Source organism: Monodon monoceros, unplaced genomic scaffold, assembly GCF_005190385.1.
Source record: "Monodon monoceros isolate NGI ecotype Baffin Bay Population unplaced genomic scaffold, NGI_Narwhal_1 Super_Scaffold_18, whole genome shotgun sequence".
Taxonomy (NCBI): Eukaryota; Metazoa; Chordata; class Mammalia; order Artiodactyla; family Monodontidae; genus Monodon; species Monodon monoceros.
In genome coordinates, this window is record NW_021703774.1 from 176,732,670 (window position 1) to 176,747,590 (window position 14,921).

At 54.9% G+C, this 14,921-nt stretch overlaps 1 protein-coding gene and 1 non-coding gene across 2 annotated transcripts in view; one reads left to right on the forward strand and one right to left on the reverse strand.

The window, feature by feature from the left end:
* CHD5 (chromodomain helicase DNA binding protein 5) overlaps nucleotides 1-11,860 on the forward strand; it is a 61,865-nt gene extending 50,005 nt beyond the window's left edge. The window contains exons 32-41 of the mRNA XM_029228865.1: nucleotides 859-938; nucleotides 1,183-1,315; nucleotides 6,667-6,756; nucleotides 7,336-7,473; nucleotides 7,731-7,839; nucleotides 9,434-9,566; nucleotides 9,970-10,165; nucleotides 11,310-11,473; nucleotides 11,587-11,701; nucleotides 11,807-11,860. Coding sequence (XP_029084698.1) covers nucleotides 859-938; nucleotides 1,183-1,315; nucleotides 6,667-6,756; nucleotides 7,336-7,473; nucleotides 7,731-7,839; nucleotides 9,434-9,566; nucleotides 9,970-10,165; nucleotides 11,310-11,473; nucleotides 11,587-11,701; nucleotides 11,807-11,814 — 1,166 coding nt within the window. The 3' untranslated portion in view covers nucleotides 11,815-11,860. The remainder of the gene's footprint in view (nucleotides 1-858; nucleotides 939-1,182; nucleotides 1,316-6,666; nucleotides 6,757-7,335; nucleotides 7,474-7,730; nucleotides 7,840-9,433; nucleotides 9,567-9,969; nucleotides 10,166-11,309; nucleotides 11,474-11,586; nucleotides 11,702-11,806) is intronic.
* Nucleotides 2,449-2,521, reverse strand: TRNAG-UCC. The gene has a single exon. It is a non-coding gene; the product is annotated as a tRNA-Gly (tRNA).
* Nucleotides 11,861-14,921: the final 3,061 nt, after the last annotated feature.

The window sequence follows — 14,921 nt, forward strand, 5'->3', positions numbered from 1 at the left end:
TGTCCCCTGCATTGGCAGGCGGATTCTTAACCACTGCGCCACCAGGGAAACCCCTCGTTGTGGTTTTGATTTGCATTCCTCTTTTGATTTGCATCTTTGGTGGCTGAAGATGTTGAGAATCTTTTCATGTGCTTCTGGGCCATTTGTGCGTCTTCTTTGGAGAAATGTCATTTCAGATCCTTTGTCCTTCTTTAATGGGTTATTTGCCTTTTTGGTGATTCGTGTGTTTATCTGGGCAAAGCATCTTCTTCCCTCAGTCAGACCCCTCAGGCCGGGGGCGTCCTGCCTATCCCAGGTGAGGCCCCGAGAGGCTCAGTGCCTCTGAGGACATCCTGCTTCAGGGCACAAGTGCCCTCTAGTTTCCAAAACATGCCTAGTTTACTTCCTGGCCCAGTGTGCCTGTGGGCAAGTCCCTTACCCTGCGAGGTAGTGACCACCTCCCAGGGCTACTCAGAGCACGTGGGTCACTGGCCCTTTGCAGGATCAAAAACTGACTCAGCCTGGGGGAGGCACGTGGCCAGTCAAGCAGCCTGAAGGCCGGGACCACACCCAGCCGTCCTGGCTCCTAGTCTGGGCCGCCACCTACCTCGCTTCCCGGCTTCCAGATGGGAGGCACCCCCCGCCCCCACCCTTCGCATGTAGCTCTGTCCTGTCGGCCCCTGGCTTTGGCCTCACTGGGTCCAGGGTCCTCCAAGGCTCCTCACGTTGCAGACCTGGCCTGGGTGCTCTCGCTGACCAGGTTCACCTGTCCTTCTGCAGGTGCCGGGCCCAGGGTCCTCTCTGATGCCCCATTTTCTGCCCTTCTCCCCCTCCCCGCCCCAGCTCACCTGTCTCACCCCGTCTCCCTTGATCTTTTAGACAAAATGGAAGCCCAGCTGGGCTACTTGGAAGAGAAGGAGCTGGGGGTGCAGAAGCCAAAGAAGCCCCCAGAAATCCAGGTATGGAAGATGCAGGTGTCTGGGCCCCTGTGGGATGGGGGTGGCTCTGGGGACCTTCTCAGGCCTTGCTCAGGCAGCTGTCACTCGGGCCCCCTGGTTCCAAGTTCGAGCCTCTGTGTCTGGGGAGCGGGTTGGGAGCACGCAGTGGGAGCCGGGAGAGTGCCTTCTGAGCCCAGCACGCCTTCCCTGCCTCCACTCCTGTTGAGGCTCCAGGCCCCGCAGCTCCCGAGTCTGTCCTCCCTAGGCCCTGCCAACTGCCCTGGACAGAGCGGAGGGTGAGGACAAGCACGAGAGCTCGGATGGCAAGGAGAGGGCCCGAGAGGATCGACCGGAGGAGATGGAGAAGGCCCAGCCCTCCCCAGAGCAGCTGCCGAAAGGTGCGGGCTTCCACCCTGATGCAGTGTCAGGCCTGGGTTAGAGAAGGGCAGCCAGGCCGCGCTCTACCCTGTCTCTCCCTGGCCGGGTGGCGGACTAATGCATCGCTCTGTCCTAGCACCATAGGTCCCAGGGTGAGGGGAGAGCCAGGGGCTCAGTTCTCTACACGTGGGCTTTAACTTTTCCTGTTGTACAGTTTGGGGGTTATTGGGCTACATCTTTTTTTTTTTTTTTTTTTTTTAATTTTATTTATTTAATTTTGGCTGCATTGAGTCTTTGTTGCTGCGTGCGGGCTTTCTCTAGTTGCGACGAGCGGGGGCTGCTCTTCGTTGCAGTGCGTGGGCTTCTCATTGCGGTGGCTTCTCTTGTTGCGGAGCGTGGGCTCTAGGGTGCGCGGGCTTCAGTAGTTGTGGCTCGCAGGCTCTAGAGTGCAGACTCAGTAGTTGTGGTGCACGGGCTTTGTTGCTCGGCGGCATGTGGGATCTTCCCAGACCGGGACTCGAACCCATGTCCCCTGCATTGGCAGGCGGATTCTTAACCACTGCGCCACCAGGGAAACCCGGGCTACATCTTTTTATTAGTTATTTCTGAATCAGTGGCCTCGTGGTCTGAACACATGAGTCTGTATAATATTGTTTTTATATGATACTGTTGAAACCTGCTTTCCGGTTTAATGTGGTCAGATCTTGTAAATGCTTATGTGTGCTTGAAAAGAATGTTTGTCCTTTCATTGCTGGGTGTAAGGTTCTAAATATATGCATTAGATCATTATGTTGTTCAGATTTTTTTATATCCTTACTTATTTTTGGTTTGCTTTGATCAGTCACGTCTGAGAGACTTGTGTTAAAATTTCTCACTGTGAGTGTGGGTTATTCTCTGTTCTCGTAAGGCCAGATTTTGTTTCGTATAGTTTGGGATTGGGTTGTCAGGTGCATATTGGTTCAGATTTTTTATAATTTTCTGGTGAAGTGTTTCTGTTTATTATGTAATAACCTTCTTATCCGTCCTGATCCTTTTTGCTTTAAGGTTCATTTAGGCTGATTTGGATTGCGCTTATTTTTGTTTAGTATACACTTGGTGTATTCTTATTTTTTTCTTTCTTTTTGGCCATGCTGTGCAGCATGCGGGATCTTAGTTCCCTGACCAGGGATTGAACCTGGGCCCCCTGCAGTGGAAGCGCAGAGTCCTAACCACTGAACCACCAGGGAATTCCCATCCTTGGTGTATTTTTTTCTATTCTTTTACTTATAAGTATAAATAAAAACTTTATTGTGATATAATTCACATTCCATACAGTTCACCCGCTTAAAGTATATCATTCAGTAGTTTTTATGTATTCACAGTGTTGTAGAGTCACCAGCACAATTAATTGTAGAACATTTTCATCATTCCAGAAAGAAACCCTATGCCCGTTAGCCCATTTTCTCCTCCCCACAGCCTGTGGCAATCACTAATTTACTTTCTGTCTCTTTGGATTTGCCTGCTCTGGACATTTCATATAAATGGAATCATAAAGTATATGCCTTTTTATGTGTGATGACTTTCACTAAGCACAGTGTTTTCAAGGTTCATCAGTTTTGTACCATGTATTGGAACTTTGTTCCTTTTTGCTGAATAACATTCTACACTGTGGATAGACCATATTTTCTTTTCCCATTCATTAGTTGATGGACTAACCCAACATCAGTTGGGCTATTTTGCCTTTTGGCTATTATGAATAATGCTGCTCTGAACATTTGTATATAGGTATTTTTGTGGACATAGATTTCAGTTCTCTTGGGTATATACATAGGAGTGGAATTGTTGGATTGTATGGTAACTCTAATATTTTGAGGAACTGCCAGATTGTTTGCTACAGTGGCTGCACCACTTTACATTCCCACCAGCAGTGTATAGTTTTCCAATTTCTCCACATCCTGGCCAACGCTTGTTATTATCTCTCTTTTTGATTATGGCCATCCTAGTGGGTGAAGAGTCATAGCTCAAGTGGTTTTGATTTGTATTTCCCTTCTGTGTAAAGATGTTGAGTATCTTTTCAAGTGTTATTGGCCATTTGTACATTTTTGCTGGAGAAATGTGTTTTCAGATCCTTTTGTCAATTTTTTTTTTTTTTTTTTTTTTTGCGGTACGAGGGCCTCTCACTGTTGTGGAGCACATGCTCCGGACGCGCAGGTTCAGTGGCCATGGCTCATGGGCCTAGCCGCTCTGCGGCATGTGGGATCCTCCTGGACCGGGGCACGAACCCGTGTCCCCTGCATCGGCAGGCGGACTCCCAACCACTGCGCCACCAGGGAAGCCCCCTTTTGTCCATTTTTTAATTGGGTTATTTGTCTTTTTATTATTGAGTTATGAGTTCTTTATAACACATGTTCCACATCAGATATGGTGATTTGCTAGTATTTTCTTCCATTTCTTAATTTTTAATCTATCTGTATAATTAAGTTTTAGGTATATCTTTTGTAAACAGTATATGGTGGGATTTGATGTTTTAAATCTAATCATAGAATCTCTACCTTTTAGCTGGCAAATTTAATCTCGTTACATTTATTGTAATAGCTAGGTATTTGGATGAGTATCTACTATTATTTTGTGCTTTATATCACCCTTGCCTTTTCTTCTTTTTTTCTCCTGACATCTCTTGGATTGATCACATTTTCTTTCTATTTTCCCCTTTTCCCGTCAACTTATTTGGAAGGTTTACAGTCAATTCTATCTTGTACTCTTAAATTTTTAACATGCCACCTCCTGAATGCTATAAGGACTGTAGGCAACTTTAGCTCTGAGGTACTCCCTTTTCATCTTCCATGTGCTGTTGCTTCTTTCTAAAAGTTTAGTGTTTGCTTGTTTGTTCATTGTTGCTTTGTTCAGTGTCCTCCTTCCCCAAATACACCTTTCAATGGTGCTTTCAGCAAATTTCTGTGGATGGCAAATTCTCTCATTATGTGTTATTTTTCCTTTACACCTTATTGTATTTTTCTTGAATAATAGCAGAATTCGAGGTGGGATAGGGGTTTTCCCTCAGCACTTGAAGATGTTATTTCTTTTGTATTCTGGCTTCTATTGTGCTGAGAAGGCTGCTCTCAGGGTAATTGCTGCTCCTTTGTAGGAAACCTGCCTTTTCTATCTTTCCTAACACGGAAAGACCATTTGTAAGATACTCCGTCTTTGGTCATGTGCAATTTCACAACAATGAAATTTTTATTTATCCTGCTTATGACTGACTGTGATTCTTAAAGCTGAGTGTTGTGTCTTCTGTCGGTTATCAGCAGATTCTCAGTCACTCCTTCGCTGAATGTTATCTTTCCTCCCATTATGTTTATTTTCTCCTGGCATTGCTCTTACTCATCAATTCATTCATTCACCCAAACAATACATACTGAAGGCCTGCTGTGTGTTGGGGGCTGTCCTAGGCTCTGGGGACACAGACAGTGAACCAAAGCCAAAGCCTTCACATGGAATTTGTATTCTACTGGGGGACCTAGGTGATCAGCAATAAGCACAAGTAGGTCTTGTTCAATAACAGACTCCAAATGCAATGAAGAAAAGAAAGCAGGTACAAGGTTTGTGAAAGAGGGAGGCGGACGTGTCTTTCACGTCTTTTACTTTTTTGTTTCCTATTTCTCTGCAAGGCTTTTTGAGTCATCCTCAGATCTAGCTTCAGTTCCTACTTTCTTTTGTAGAGCTATTCATTTGTATTATTTTCTATGGCTGCAAAACAAATGATTACAAATTTAGCAGCATGAAGCAACACCCGTGTATTGGCTCACAGTTGCCTGGGTCAGAAGTGTGGGGTGGTGTGGCGGGGTTCCCTGCCAAGGGGCTTGCAAGACTGAGGTCAAGGCGTTGGCTGAGCCGAGTTCTCATCTGAAGGCTTGGGGGGAAATCTGCTTCCAAGCTCATTCTTGCTGTTGGCCGACTTCAGCTCCTTGGGGTTGGAGGACTGAGGCCTCCTTTGCTGGCTCTCAGCTGGTGGGCCATTCTTAGCACCTAGAAGCTGCCCACGTTGCTTGCCACGGGGCTTACTCCATCTTCAAGCCAGCAACGGTGCACCAGTCCCCCTCAGGCTTCAGATCTCTGACATCCTTTTCTGTGACCATTCAGAGAAAACTCTGCTTTTAAAGGGCTGGTGTGATGAGGTCAGGCCCACCTGGATAATCTCCCTCTTTTAAGATCACCTGTGCCTCATCGCATGACCTTCTCAGGGGAGTAGAAACCATCACATTCACAGTCCTGACGACTATGTACAAGGCTTGTTCTCCAGGGCCAGGAAGTCATGAGGACGTCTTAGAAATCTGTAAGGAGATGTCTAAAACGTTAGTGATTATGTATTTCATTTCTAGAAGTTTTATCTGGCTTTTTCTACTTCCTTTTTTTTTTTTTTTGATTTGTGTTTTCTTATGGATTCTCTTCCTTTTTTATCTTTCTGGCTGTGGGTATCGTTTTCTGAGTTTCGTTTGGGTGCATCTTCATCAGAGATGGTTTTATCCATGAGAACCCATGTCATTCCTGGGTAGCAGGAAATGTCTCCCGTTCTATTTCCATGAAGCCCCGGGCCCAGTGGTCTCACCAGTGACCTGGCTGGTCTGGGACCCGTCTTTACGGCACAATTCAGATTCCACAGCCTGCATGCCTTGGTGTTGGGTTTGGACCCGCACTGGGGGCTTTCTGCCCCCTAGATTCCATGTGGGAGCCAGACTTCCTCAGCTTGGCCATGAGCTGGCGGATGGAACTTTCCCTCTTTTGCAGAGAGCACAGCAGTCGGAGGGTGTTGGTTCACTGGTTTAATTCCAGTTCTCTGCATCTCTGGGGCTTGCGGCCTCATCCTTCCTGTCTGGTGTTGAGACACAGCTGGAGCCCCCCAGGCCTCTTCCTGGTGTCCAGTCACCCTCTCTGCCCAGGCCCCCAGCGTATGCTTCTCGCGCTTTGAGTTTCCATTCACTTATGGCACCTGGCAATTTTCTTTTCTTCTTGTGAGTGCACCCGTGTGTTTTTTTAATGTGATAGATATTGCCTGACATTTCTGGGTGTCTGTAAGAGGGGTTTTGTGTTAACAAAGGCCTGACATGTTGCCAGAACTTTGAGTCCTCTGGTTATCATTGTGGTAGGGAGGGTTCGGAGACTGTGCCTTGAGAAGTCTGGGGGGAGGGTGCTGCTGGGATGGGTGGGTGGGGTGAGGCCCTGCCCCCACCCTGCCTCCCAGAGAGCCCTCCCTGGCGGCACCTGCTGGACTTATGTGTGAGATCATGGAGAGGATTCCGTGCATGGCTGAAGCAGTGTTGGGAAGCCACCAGCCCGGAGTCTCCTCTGCCCTCCCGGACCCCTACCCACCCTGTGAACACACTTTGTCTTGCAGAAGAAGTGCTTGCTGAGAAGGAGAAGATTCTGGACAAGTTGGAGCTGAGCTTGACTCACAGCAGAGGCGATGGCAGTGATTTCAGGCCAGGTTTGGGGCTCTTGCATGTGCTCTGTCCTGTGTCCCTTGGTCCCCGTGGCCCCAAGCCCTGATCAGAGCTGCTGGGTGGGAGCCTGGACTCACCAGCCCCTCAGGGGACAGACCCTCCACCTCCTCTCTCCTGACCCCTCCTGTGGCCCCGGCCACCGCCAGGAGGAAGGAGAGCTGATCATAGAGTTTGGTCTAGAGCATTTGGGGTTCAGCTGGCAGCCTGTATCCTTCTAAGTGCTGGAATGTTCTGGAACAGTCGTCCCCAGATCAGAGCCCCAAGGCGGCACTGCCCTCCTTCAACACAAGCTGCATTTTCACAGTCCCCCGCATCCCCCCACCCCGTCCCCAGGTGGTCCTGACTTGGTGGAGGGACACTCAGGCTTGGAGCAGCCCTCCCTGCTCAGGATGGAGAGAGGGGGCTGCTGGCTTGTCTGTTTCAAATCCCTTTGGGCAGTGAGCCCCTTGCGGGTGGGGAGATGTGATTCCCGCTTGCCTTTGGGTCCCCAGTGCTTGGGGGAAAGAGGCCCCTGGGCAGTGCCTTTGGGATGGATATATGAAGGTGGGTCTGTCCTCCCACAGATGACACCAAAGCCGAGGAGAAGGAGCCCATTGAAACACAGCAAAATGGTGACAAAGAGGAAGATGAGGAGGGGAAGAGGGAGGACAAGATCGGGAAGTTCAAGTTCATGTTCAACATTGCAGACGGGGGCTTCACAGGTACTGGGGTGGGGCCGTGGGCAGAGAGCTGTGCCCGTTTGTGTCGCAGGCTTCCTGATGGTGGGTCCCAGGAGTCTGGGCAGATGGCTATATTATACTAAAGTGTGAATGGTTGACAGAAATCCGCAGTATAACCTTTCCTAGTAACACTGGAACACTGAACCTCTCGGGGTGGGGAGATGGTAGAGGCTTTCCTAGGCCCACCTCTGTGGGGGCTGGGGGGCACCTCATTCTGCTTCCCTTGGCTGGCTTCCCAGAGCTACACACACTGTGGCAGAACGAGGAACGTGCTGCTGTGTCCTCGGGGAAAATCTACGACATCTGGCACCGGCGCCATGACTACTGGCTGCTGGCGGGCATCGTGACGTATCCTTGGCCAAGCCGGGCTGGGCAGGACTGTGGTCTGTTCATCTGTGGACCTCAGGGAGGCGTGTGGGGCTTGTGGGGTGAGGAGTCAGGGGCTGGTGCTCCTAACCAGGTGCCAGGGACCGTGATCATAACGGTAGCTTGTCCCTTTATACTCAATACTCCATCCTCACAGCAGCCTTCCCAAAGGGTCACTACTACGATCCCCGTTACACAGAGGAGGAAACGGGTGCTCAGAGAGGCCAAGTGACTTGCTCAGGGACACACAGCCCTTCCATCTGACTCCACAACCAATGCCCCTAATTCCTACCTGATACAGACCTCACCTCCTCCCACTGATGACACCTGAAGGGTGCTTCACCATTTAGGAAGGCTTTCATTCATTCGTTAATTCTTCAATTCCATCTTTACTGATCACCTGTCATGTGCCAGGCACGGAGGTTGCAGCCATGAACAAAACAGCCCCAAATCTCTGTCTACCCGGAGCTCACATCCTACTGGGGGTAGATGGCGAACAGCATAAGTTAGCAAAGTGAGGTTCAAGGAACATGATAAAGGGAGGATGGGCAAAGGGAGCTTTGTGGGTGGGGGTTGCCTGTAATGTGGGAAGGTCAGAGAAGGCGACATTGAGTACAGACCTCCCAGAGACAAGGAGAGGGCCACACAGCTACCCGGGGGGAGCCACCCAGCAAAGCCGGCCTTCGTGACGGCCTGGAGTGGGGCTGGTTATTGTAACGAGAGGTGGAAAGCTGTAGATCAGGGGTCGGCAGACCTTTCCTGGGAGGGGCCGGGGAGTGGATATTTCAGGCTTTGCAGAGGACTCCTCCAGTCTGCCATGGTAGCAGAAGTAGCCACAGTACGTTAACCAACAAGTGTGGCCGTGTTCCAATAAAACTTTATTTACAAAAACAGGCCGTGGGCCGGATCTGGCCTGTGGACCCAGTGGAGGTTAAGATGCTTGCAGCCAGCCTGCCTGGGTTTGAATCCTGACTCTGCCCCTCACTGACTGTGGGACTTTGGGCAAGAAAACTGCGTTGTGTTTCTTTGTTCCCTCTGAAGGCTCTAGCGGAGGCCCCTTCCTTGTCTGTCCCCAGCTCCTGGTGGCGGCTGTCAGTCCTTGGCGTCCCTTGGCTTACAGCTGCACCATTCCAGTCTCTGCCTCTGTTGTCACTCACATGGCCTTCTTACCTGGGTGTCCTGTGTCCACATTTCCTCCTCTTACAAGGACACTAGTCATTGGATTTAGTGCCCACTCTCTCCCGGGATGACCCCTTCTTCATCTGACTACACCTGGAAATGCCCTATTTCCAAATAGGGTCACAGCCACAGGTGCTGGGGGTCAGGACTCGGATGTTTCCATCCTCTGGGTTTTGGGGATGAAGGAGTTTATCTGATGAAGCCTCGGTGCCACGTTTGGCCTCCTGGGGGCCCCTGTCAGTGGCCACTGATTGTCAAGTCACCCTTGTCCACGTGCTCATCTTGCAGCCAAGGTTAATGACTATTTGGAGAGCACAAAGCCGGGGCGCCAAACCCCAGGCTGGTCTCCCGCCCCCCACCCCATGGCCAGGTTTGCCCTTAACGGTGCCCCACCCAGGCACGGCTATGCCCGTTGGCAGGACATCCAGAACGACCCGAGATACATGATCCTCAACGAGCCCTTCAAGTCCGAGATCCACAAGGGCAACTACCTGGAGATGAAGAACAAGTTCCTGGCCCGCAGGTTCAAGGTCAGTCCTTGGCAGGGCCAGAGGCTGGGGGCGGGGTGCTGCCAGAGGGCAGGTTACAGGAAGGTCTGGGGCAAAGAAATGAGCGAGCAGCAGCCCCCCACCCTGTATATCTGGATGCGGGCCAGACTGTCCAGGATAGGGAGTCATTTAGTCCATCAACAAACAGGTGCTGGGTCCTTGCTCTGGGCCAGGCCCCACTGGGCGAGTGTCCCTGCCCTGGGTGATGGGTGCAGAGAACTCAGCTTGGGGCAGGCTCTAAGGGGTGGCCCAGAGGGTGGACAGCCGGTGAGGGGGTGTGTCCTTCTTCCCTGCTTTCCGCCAGAGCCTTGGCCTGCGGGGGTGGGTGCTGGCGGAGGGGGGGCCAGGCCAGGGCTCAGTCCCTCCCCTCCCCCCACCCCCTCAGCTGCTGGAGCAGGCGCTGGTCATCGAGGAGCAACTCCGGAGGGCCGCATACCTCAACATGACCCAGGACCCCAACCACCCCGCCATGGCCCTCAATGCCCGCCTGGCCGAGGTGGAGTGCCTTGCCGAGAGCCACCAGCACCTGTCCAAGGAGTCCCTCGCCGGGAACAAGCCTGCCAATGCCGTCCTGCACAAGGGTGAGCAAGGCTGCTCCCTGGAGGGGGGCCCACCTACCTTGCTCCTGCCCAGCGGCTCCTGCCCCCCAGGTGGGGGCGTGGGGCTGGGGACAGGACATCAGATGGGACAGGCTGTCATCCAGCCTCTGCTCTTACCTGTGGGGAAAGCGAGGCCCTTGCTTTTCTAGCCTTTTTCGGAAGGTCAGCGCCGTGCAGGCCCTGGGCGGGGGGGTAGGTGACGTAGAAGACTATTAAGTTGTATAAGCTCGTTTATCGAGCCTTGACAATATGGCTTATTTATTTATTTATCTATTTATTTTAGTGGAAGAGGAGAGGACCTTTTCAAAATTAAAAAAAATTTTTTTTTATCGGAATATAGTTGGTTTACAATGTTGTGTTAGTTTCAGGTGTACAGCAAAGTGAATCAGTTATCCATATGCACATGTCCACTCTCTTTTAGATCCTTTTTCCATACAGGTCATTATAGAGTAGAGTTCCCTGTGCTGTACAGTAGGTCCTTGTTAGTTATCTATTTTTTATGTAGTCGTGTGTATGTGTCATTCCCAGTCTCCCGACTTACGACAATATGCTTTAAATGCGTGCGTTCTTTAATTCTTGTAATACCTTTAAGTGGGGAGGTTTCTCATCCCGTTTTCAATTCGGTGCTCGGGGAGGTGAAATAGTTGCCCAGGGTCTCCCGGGATTCACATCTTTGACCCTCGTGCTCCAAATCCTGAGGAAGTTCCCAGGCTGGTTAGGGGGAGGGGGTGAGCCAAGCTCACGTGAGGGTCCCTGGACTCTGCGGCCCCCCGCTGCCTGGGAGGAGTTTCCTGAGGCTGCTCTGTCTTGGGCGAGGATCCTGTCCGCTGCGGTGGCCAGCGCTGCAGGCCTCCCCGGGAGCCAGGAGGCTGGCTGAGGGCCCAGAGGGAAGCCCAGCGTTGCGTCGGGGTTCCTGGCTGTCATCTCTGCAGCCCTCGGGCTGGGAGAAGCTGTTGGGAAACCGGGCTCTTGTCCAGCAGCCGGCGGGGCGCTGCTTGGCTGGCTGGGAGGGCCGGGTGGAGGGCGCCCCCTGGTGTCTGCTGCGCGGGTGCAGTAACAGCGACACAGCCTGGTAGCTAAGTGCCCGCCTGGGTGCCGCGCCCCGCGCCTCCCCTTCCCTCCCCAGTCCTGAACCAGCTGGAGGAGCTGCTGAGCGACATGAAGGCGGATGTGACGCGCCTGCCCTCCATGCTGTCCCGCATCCCCCCGGTGGCTGCCCGTCTCCAGATGTCAGAGCGCAGCATCCTGAGCCGCCTGACCACCCGAGCCGGGGACCCCACCATTCAGCAGGTCAGGCCGGCCTGCGCCCCGGCCCCAGCCCCCCACGCACGTCCTGGGCGCCCTGGGTGGGGGCTCGGGCCGGCGCGGGACTTGGACCTTTAAACCTGAGTCCTTGCCTCCAGGGCGCTTTCGGCTCTTCCCAGATGTACAGCAACAACTTTGGGCCCAACTTCCGGGGCCCTGGACCGGGAGGGATTGTCAACTACAACCAGATGCCCCTGGGGCCCTATGTGACCGGTAGGTGCCCGTCTGCTTCCGGGCGGCATGGGCAGGGGCGCCCGCGGGGCCCCAGCCGGCCCCCCGCCTCCCCAGGCAAGCCGAGCTTTCCTCTCTTTGCCACAGATATCTAGCCGTCCCCGAGATTTCCCTCTACTGCCGGGCTCGTTTCCAGTGGAGGTGAGGCCGCTCGTGGGCGCTGCGCCATCCCTTGTCCCTCCTTGGCTTGGCGAGTCAGGCCAGGCCAGTACGGGCCCTGGTCCCTGCGCTTCTTCACGGCCCTGGGGCCCGGGGGCCTCGCCCCTCCACGCTCGGGGACCGTCTTGGGGCCGGTGTGTCTTCCTAGGCTTCCAGACGCTTCCCCGGGAGACTGGGGGGGCAGCACATGGCAGGGTGGGTGCACGTGGGCGTGCTCCTCTGTGTACACGCGTGCGTCTGTGCGCCGGTGTGTTGGTGTGCGTGCGTGACCCCGGCGGTGAGTCAGGGACCGGTGCCCCCAGCCTGGAACCCTGACTCCACGGTTCTGCCTGCGCTTTCCTGCCGGGTGGTGGACGCCCTGGGACGTCACCTCCCCGCAACCCCTGTCCAGGACCAGGAGGGTGGCTCAGCGTGGGTGCAGCTCAGTGTTACCGGCTGGGAGAGGGTTTTAGTCCTGAGAAACCACCAGTCCGCTGTGGCCTCCTCTGCCCCGCTGACAGCGCCCGCTAAGCTGTGTGTCCCGTCAGAACCTCTGCTTCGGCGCGGAGGCTCGGGGGCAGGGCTGTTCCGGACAGGCTGCTCCTTGGGGGCCCCGCCGCCTCCACTCCCCAGTGTGGCCGTGGCCCGAGGCTGGGAGGTCTGGGCTGGGGGACCCCCTGCTGTCAGTTGGCCATGACGGGTCGTGGGTGGTCTAGGGTGTTGGGTGCCACCCCCGTGGGGACCCGAGCACCCAGCTGTGTGACCCGTGATCTGCCTCTTGCAGCCGCGCCTGCCGGGCCCCCTGCCCGACCCCCGCAGGAGAGAAAAGCTGCCACCTTTCTAGAGCCACGCCACCCGAGGACAGAAAGGGAAACGGAGGAATGCCACCTCGTGGGGACAAGGCCGCGTGAGCCCAGAAGTGCCACTCAAGTGCTCCCCACGCCACCCGGGACGCACCCCTCGGCCGCCTCTGCCAGGATGACTTCCTAGAAGAGATTTCATTTCTTTGTACATCTTTTGCACTTTCCTGTTGAAGACTTGAACAAGTTTGTCTTGATAAAAGTTGAGTGACGTGTGGAGGAGTCTGACTTGCAGCACATATGTCTCTCTCTGCCGACGGGTTCCAGACCTGAAGGGAAGCTCCTGGGAGCCCAGAGGCCGCCCATGGACTCGGCCCGGCTGAGGAGGGCCAGCTGCCCGCTCTGGGCGCCCTCAGTCTGCCCCCATCCCCCAATCCCATCTGCACCGTGCTCCAGCCCCTTGCCCGTGAGGCCCCCCGGTGCCAGGTGGGTCAGGACTGGGGAACTGGCCGGCCTGAGGGTAGAGACCTGGCTGACGCCCAGGTCAGGCCAGGCTGCTTCCTGCAAGGCTGGAGAGCACCAAGTATGTGCTGTCTCCGTGGGACAGGTGTCTGTCCCTGGCCCAGCCTGTCTCACAGGCCCTGGACTCTGTCGTCACCAGCGGAGGGTCTGTGGCCCCTGCCCTGAGTGGCAGGTCACTTGTTCCCCGGAGGGAAGGGGAGGGCAGAGCCTGCAGGTGTTGGCCTGGGGGCTGCCGGAGCCTTTGTCTCAGGCCTCCGTGGGAAGGGGTGTGCCCTCCCTCTAGCGGGGTGTGGCTAGCGTTCCAGCGGGGAGGGTCACAGCAGCGCTGAGGGGGGCCCAGGAGCCCCTGGTCCTGCCCTGTGCCCTGGGAGGCCTGTGAGCCCCACCTCCAGGTACACACTCCCCGTGCCATCTCCTGGCCGCAGATGTGGAGAAACCAGGCCACACGCTGGAGCCTGGACTTATCCCTCCCTCTCCTCTTGTCCCTGGAGAGGCCTTGATCTGGGCATTTGCCATCTGGGGTGGGCCACGAATGCACTCGCTGTGTTCTCGGAAGGCTTGGGGAAAGCTTGGAGGCAGGGGACTGGCCCCAGTGGCCTCTGCAGTCTTCCCAGCTGGAGCACCCCCAGCTTCCTGCCTTGTTTCCTGCCAGCAACGCCCCACTGGACTCCTGACCCTCCTTCAGGCAGCTGGTAGTGCGCTGTGATGGCCCCAGTTTGGAGGAAGGGAGGGACGGGGCCAGGGCCTGGGCCTGTCTGTGTCTGATGTTTCCTCTGGCCCAGCCTGGAAGGGAATTCCGAGCCTTGAGCAGGGAGGGGCCTTCCTGGCGTGGAGCCCTGGGTGCAGAATGCCGTCTGAGAGAGAGACAAGCTGGGCCTGGGGGTGGAGGCACCAGGGGGGTTCTGTTCTGTTCCCTGGCAAGGACTGGGGCGAGGATTTGGGGGTGTCTTGGGGACACAGGGCCACTGGCCAGCCCTCCCAGAGCCCAGATGTCCTCAACTGTAAATGGCTCTCCCTGAACCCCTAGAGGGCTGGACCCCCAAGGCCCCTGCCATCTCCAGGCTGGCCAACCCTGGCACTGTGGGTGGGAGGATTGGGGGTGGGGGCACAGATGTCCAGAACACATGTGACAGCCGCTGACCCCGCCTCCCGGAAGGGTGGGGTCATTCCTGTCCCCTATGGTTTGTCCAGTGCCATGTGTACACGCGTGGTCCTCTGACCCGTGCCCCCCTGCAGAGGTTCTGGCTCAGGTCACGGGCAGCGTGACCGCCAGGAGCCCCCGACACGGGGCCCTGTGACTCCGCCCTCTCAAGCAGGCAGTCAGCCTGCCAGGCTTTCTGGCCTGGTGGGGAACACAGTGGATGCGTCCTGAATGTCAGGTCAGGGGGCACATGGTAGAGGACGGGGGTCTGTGTTGTCCCCACTGCCTCACTCCAAGGGCAGGTGGTCCTTCCCCTGCCAGCCCTTGCTCCCCAGCAAGCTTCCCTCTGCCCTTCTGTTTTTGCTCCTTCCCAGGCCTCCGCCCTTTTCCTCTACCAGCCAAAGCCAGGCGCCCACGGATGGCCTGGACCCCGGCACTGCCTGGTCCAGGAAGGGCTCAGCTCTCCAAGACCAGCACCTGGGAGGCCTGGGAGGGGGGGCTGCGGACAGCTGGGGAGTGGGTTTCTGGCTGACTGGTTTTGGAGAGGAAAAAGGATCTTAAGAATGTTTTCTTCTTGGTTTATCAAGTTACCTCCTGCCGA